Source organism: Ranitomeya variabilis, chromosome 5, assembly GCF_051348905.1.
Source record: "Ranitomeya variabilis isolate aRanVar5 chromosome 5, aRanVar5.hap1, whole genome shotgun sequence".
Taxonomy (NCBI): Eukaryota; Metazoa; Chordata; class Amphibia; order Anura; family Dendrobatidae; genus Ranitomeya; species Ranitomeya variabilis.
This window is the reverse complement of record NC_135236.1, coordinates 661,679,103-661,685,155: the sequence shown is the minus strand read 5'-3', so window position 1 is coordinate 661,685,155 and position 6,053 is coordinate 661,679,103. Positions and strand designations below refer to the sequence as shown.

The 6,053-nt window shown below is 40.8% G+C and overlaps 1 protein-coding gene across 7 annotated transcripts in view; it reads right to left on the bottom strand.

Annotated features, from left to right (window-relative positions):
- Positions 1 to 272: 272 nt before the first annotated feature.
- The window catches only part of CALD1 (caldesmon 1), a 146,141-nt gene continuing 140,360 nt past the window's right edge, over positions 273 to 6,053 (bottom strand). For all 7 annotated transcript variants that reach the window (XM_077266541.1, XM_077266536.1, XM_077266543.1 and 4 more), the window contains 2 exons: positions 5,992 to 6,025; positions 273 to 1,926 (listed from right to left, as the gene is read on the bottom strand). In XM_077266541.1, the coding sequence (XP_077122656.1) occupies positions 1,901 to 1,926; positions 5,992 to 6,025 (60 nt within the window). In that variant the 3' untranslated portion in view covers positions 273 to 1,900. The remainder of the gene's footprint in view (positions 1,927 to 5,991; positions 6,026 to 6,053) is intronic.

The window sequence follows — 6,053 nt, the reverse complement described above, 5'->3', positions numbered from 1 at the left end:
GTGAGCAGCCATCTATCTATGGTGGGCATGTGTGTGATCCATAACCTTTGCCCACCATTCATTTCCAGAATTAATTAAGGGGCTGTGGTCAAGAACAACCTTACAAACTCTATGATTTGATCGATTTATATGTCTCTATGGTGATATGTCAGGACAAACCTGCTCATGTATCCTCATACACAAGATTTCCATTCACGGCACTCCGTGTGGACAAATGTGGTATTACAAGTATAAACATAATTTTTTTTTTAAAGAGACAGGCGCTGACAATTATGTTACATTTATCATTTTATTGTGGTTGCAGTTTCATAATACATTGTTGGAAAAAAAAATATCTTAAGCAGCTGAAATGTTGAAATTTAATAGCTCTGAAGAAATAAAAGCCAATTTTCAATTGGGACATTTACCCCAGAAGATAACTGAGTGCATTTGACGGATTTATTAAAAGCATACAATATTTAGGCAAAGCAGTGGTTTTAATATTTTTTTTAAATTTTTTTTAAGGTTGATATATGGTGATATTAATAACAGCCAGATTTAGCCATGGCGTCCATATTACCGCCACTATACTAAGCCTGAATCCAAGGAGGGGGGATGCTTGTGTCTGTACAATGGACGCTAAAATGTGGACTCATTATTGCGGCCAGTAGAAAAAAAAAATTACATTTGGCGTATATAACCAAGACTGTCAAAAAATATCGAAATTTATTCCTTATAATGATGACACATGGAAACTATATACAAATAAAATGAAACCTGCCTGTCGAAAAACTTTGAAGACGGATTAATAAAAGAATGAAAAAAAAAATAATAATAATACTATATATTTAAATGAGTGCTGTGATCCCCAATGGGCAGGATTTCCAAATTCATGCCAATTTTTTAAAATATTTTTTTTTATTCTGTTTTTATAAATTAATTAAAAATTTGTTACCCCACTCTCCCAAATCTGAGCTAATCTGTACTTTTTTTTTTTTTAATATAATGTACCTATGATTTTTTTTTTGTTTTATACATATATATTTTAATTTTTACTTTTTAATTCCAGGATGTTTTTTGGGCTTATAGGTGTAAAAATTTTTTTTTTATAGGTTATCGAAATAAAAAAAAAAAAAAAAAGTCTAAAACTAAAAAAAGTGAAATAATAAAAGCTGTGATATTGGCTAGTATGTAAAGAAAAAAAATATAGATATATTTTAGCACATATAAAAGCGTTCTGCATTTAATAGTGTTGTCAGATTTAAAGCTACCGGTAATATATAATGTGTATAAAAAACAAAAAAAACAAAACAAAACAAACAGTTGAACTATTATAACACTATAAGGTCAACCATAAAAGTACCACTGCTGGCTAATAAAAGCCAAAATTTTTGGCAATACCTGTAACAGAATGAAGAGGATGATTTTTCTTTTTTTTCTAAGCAGTTTGCAATAGAATAAAAAATATAATAAGAATTAAAAAAGCAAAAAAAAAACAAACAAAAAAAAAATAGTATTTTTTTTAATGGACACAAGAAAAAAAAAAAAAGTAAACCGTGTAATACTCTAAAGTGCAGCGCGATTCTGCTGGTGCATAATCTCATGATGAACTTTTTTTTACTTTTGCTGCCACTAAAAATTTCCGTAAAAATTTCCGTAAATATAATTGTATCAGTAGAAATCGGTTTGTTTCACAGCTGAGATTCCTGAAGATCTTGTGCAAAGGCAGTGCTGTACTGGAGGGTTCGCCGTCTGGAGAGGTGGCCTATTAAATACAGTGCTAATATACATGGTTTGATTCAGCGTAATGAGAAACACATTTTTTTTTTTGGTAAACATAAATAGAAAAATGACAATTTTTTTCTTTTTTTAATTTTAGCACTTTATATATCAGAGTTGGTCCGGTGGTTTCTAAAGCGTTTTATGGCTCCTTTTCGAATCTTAAACCTGCGGGAAAAAAAAAAAGAAGAAAATACTGAGAAAAATGCGCCTGGCTCGTGAGTTTTAGATTAAATAAAAAATGTTTTTTATTTTTTACTTAAAAGTTGCAAAAAAAGGTTAAAGGTCGAAAAATGTGCCAAAAAAATAAAAAAGTTTATAAAATCACTCCAGATGGGTACTAGACAACATTTGAAAAAAATGTGCTGACTTTTTAAAAGTTTCAATTGATAAAAATCAGACAAAATTACATGAGAACCACAAGCACTGATGACAATAACAACCATAAAAAAACACAAGTGAACACATAAAATGCTTTAAAAAGGTGCACATTTAAAGAAAATTAAAGTACAGATAAAAAACAATAAAAACTAGATAAATAATGAATCTAGTGTTTAATAACATTTCTGGAAACCACTAGGGGGTGCTCATTGTGATACAGAGGTAGAAATATCCAGATCCATTTTCTGGTTATCTGTAGCCACCACTAGAGGGAACTTACTGCATACAGTGTATAAAATAGAATTCAATAAGAAACCAGTATGCAGCTGGCTCTAAGGCTCCCTCTAGTGGTGAGTGCAGGCAGCAAGAACTGAATAATTTAGTGTTATGTGTACCTAGAGGACTTGCTTTCTGTTAGAAAGACTGAACTTCCAATGCTACAAAGTAAATCTGCTTCTTTTTCCTCCTGGACTGATCTTTCCTTCTCAAAATTTACAACTCACCTGTAAAATAGGTCTTCAGTGAATACAGATTCTTCCAATACTGAGACAAGTTGACAGTTGGTGCTTATAAAGTTCCATGGAGAACGTCGTTTTGGGATAACTTGCAGTAAAATGTCTGTCTGCCTCTAGCTCCTCCCTAGAATGTATGTGTCTGCCTCTAGCTCCTCCTTAGAATGTCTGTGTCTGCCTCTAGCTCCTCTCTAGAATGTCTATCTGCCTCTAGCTCCTCCCTAGAATGTCTGTATCTGCCTCTAGCTCCTCCCTAGAATGCCTGTGACTGCCTCTAGCTCCTCTATGAAATGTCTGTATCTGCCTCTAGCTCCTCCCTAGAATGTCTGTGTCTGCCTCTATCTCCTCCCTAGAATGTCTGTGTCTGCCTCTGGCTCCTCTCTAGAATGTCCGTGTCTGCCTCTAGCTCCTCCCTAGAATGTCTGTGTCTGCCTCTAGCTCCTCCCTAGAATGCCTGTATCTACCTCTAGCTCCTCCCTAGAATGTCTGTGTCTGCCTCTAGCTCCTCCCTAGAATGTCTGTGTCTGCCTCTAGCTCCTCCCTCTTCCATAGAACTTTATAAGCACCAACTGTCATCTCCTATCTCAGTAATGGGGAAATCTGTCTTCACTGATTACATCGTCCTGGACTGATCTTTCCTTCTCAAAATTTACAACTCACCTGTAAAATAGGTCTTCAGTGAATACAGATTCTTCCAATACTGAGACAAGTTGACAGTTGGTGCTTATAAAGTTCCATGGAGAACGTCGTTTTGGGATAACTTGCAGTAAAATGTCTGTCTGCCTCTAGCTCCTCCCTAGAATGTCTGTGTCTGCCTCTAGCTCCTCCCAAGAATATCTGTGTCTGCCTCTAGCTCCTCCCTAGAATGTCTGTGTCTGCCTCTAGCTCCTCCCTAGAATGTATGTGTCTGCCTCTAGCTCCTCCCTAGAATGTCTGTGTCTGCCTCTAGCTCCTCCCTAGAATGTCTGTGTCTGCCTCTAGCTCCTCCCTAGAATGTCTGTGTCTCTTCTAGCTCCTCCCTAGAATGTCTGTGTCTGCCTCTAGCTCCACCCTAGAATGTCTATGTCTGCCTCTAGCTCCTCCCTAGAATGTCTGTGTCTGCCTCTAGCTCCTCCCTAGAATGTCTGTATCTGCCTCTAGCTCCTCCCTAGAATGCCTGTGACTGCCTCTAGCTCCTCCCTAGAATGTCTGTATCTGCCTCTAGCTCCTCCCTAGAATGTCTGTGTCTGCCTCTAGCTCCACCCTAGAATGTCTGTGTCTGCCTCTAGCTCCTCCCTAGAATGTCTGTGTCTGCCTCTAGCTCCACCCTAGAATGTCTGTGTCTGCCTCTAGCTCTTCCCTAGAATGTCTGTGTCTGCCTCTAGCTCCTCCCTAGAATGTCTGTGTCTGCCTCCAGCTCCTCCCTAGAATGTCTGTGTCTGCCTCCAGCTCCTCCCTAGAATGTCTGTATCTGCCTCTATCTCCTCCCTAGAATGTCTGTGTCTCCTCTAGCTCCTCCCTAGAATGTCTGTCTGCCTCTAGCTCCACCCTAGAATGTCTGTCTGCCTCTAGCTCCTCCCTAGAATGTCTGTGTCTGCCTCTAGCTCCTCCCTAGAATGTATGTGTCTGCCTCTAGCTCCTCCCTAGAATGTCTGTGTCTGCCTCTAGCTCCTCCCTAGAATGTCTGTGTCTGCCTCTAGCTCCTCCCTAGAATGTCTGTGTCTCTTCTAGCTCCTCCCTAGAATGTCTGTGTCTGCCTCTAGCTCCACCCTAGAATGTCTATGTCTGCCTCTAGCTCCTCCCTAGAATGTCTGTGTCTGCCTCTAGCTCCTCCCTAGAATGTCTGTATCTGCCTCTAGCTCCTCCCTAGAATGCCTGTGACTGCCTCTAGCTCCTCCCTAGAATGTCTGTATCTGCCTCTAGCTCCTCCCTAGAATGTCTGTGTCTGCCTCTAGCTCCACCCTAGAATGTCTGTGTCTGCCTCTAGCTCCTCCCTAGAATGTCTGTGTCTGCCTCTAGCTCCACCCTAGAATGTCTGTGTCTGCCTCTAGCTCTTCCCTAGAATGTCTGTGTCTGCCTCTAGCTCCTCCCTAGAATGTCTGTGTCTGCCTCCAGCTCCTCCCTAGAATGTCTGTGTCTGCCTCCAGCTCCTCCCTAGAATGTCTGTATCTGCCTCTATCTCCTCCCTAGAATGTCTGTGTCTCCTCTAGCTCCTCCCTAGAATGTCTGTCTGCCTCTAGCTCCACCCTAGAATGTCTGTCTGCCTCTAGCTCCTCCCTAGAATGTCTGTGTATGCCTCTAGCTCCTCCCTAGAATGTCTGTGTCTGCCTCTAGCTCCTCCCTAGAATGTCTTTGTCTGCCTCTAGCTCCTCCCTAGAATGTCTGTGTCTGCCTCTAGCTCCTCCCTAGAATGTCTGTGTCTGCCTCTAGCTCCTCCCTAGAATGTCTGTGTCTGCCTCTAGCTCCTCCCTAGAATGTCTGTATCTGCCTCTAGCTCCTCCCTAGAATGTCTGTGTCTCCTCTAGCTCCTCCCTAGAATGTCTGTGTCTGCCTCTAGCTCCTCCCTAGAATGTCTGTGTCTGCCTCTAGCTCCTCCCTAGAATGTCTTTGTCTGCCTCTAGCTCCTCCCTAGAATGTCTGTGTCTCCTCTAGCTCCTCCCTAGAATGTCTTTGTCTGCCTCTAGCTCCTCCCTAGAATGTCTGTGTCTGCCTCTAGCTCCTCCCTAGAATGTCTGTATCTGCCTCTATCTCCTCCCTAGAATGTCTGTGTCTCCTCTAGCTCCTCCCTAGAATGTCTTTGTCTGCCTCTAGCTCCTCCCTAGAATGTCTGTGTCTGCCTCTAGCTCCTCCCTAGAATGTCTGTGTCTGCCTCTAGCTCCTCCCTAGAATGTCTGTGTCTGCCTCCAGCTCCTCCCTAGAATGTCTGTATCTGCCTCTATCTCCTCCCTAGAATGTCTGTGTCTCCTCTAGCTCCTCCCTAGAATGTCTGTGTCTGCCTCTAGCTCCTCCCTAGAATGTCTGTGTCTGCCTCTAGCTCCTCCCTAGAATGTCTTTGTCTGCCTCTAGCTCCTCCCTAGAATGTCTGTGTCTGCCTCTAGCTCCTCCCTCTTCCATAGAACTTTATAAGCACCAACTGTCATCTCCTATCTCAGTAATGGGGAAATCTGTCTTCACTTAATACAGTTGTTACAAAATCAGTCCAGAGGGAGAAAGAAGCAGATTTCTCTGATAAGATATATTACAAAGTCTCATATTTTTATGTGTACTACTGATTTATAAAATAAAAATAAAAACATCGGTTAATCTCTAAGGCAAATTACATTGTAGCAAGAACAAAAATACGATGAGAAATGTTACTTACCATTAGAGTCAGACTTTTTCCCTCCAGTTGTCATCTGTTAAAAAATATTAGAAATATTGTTC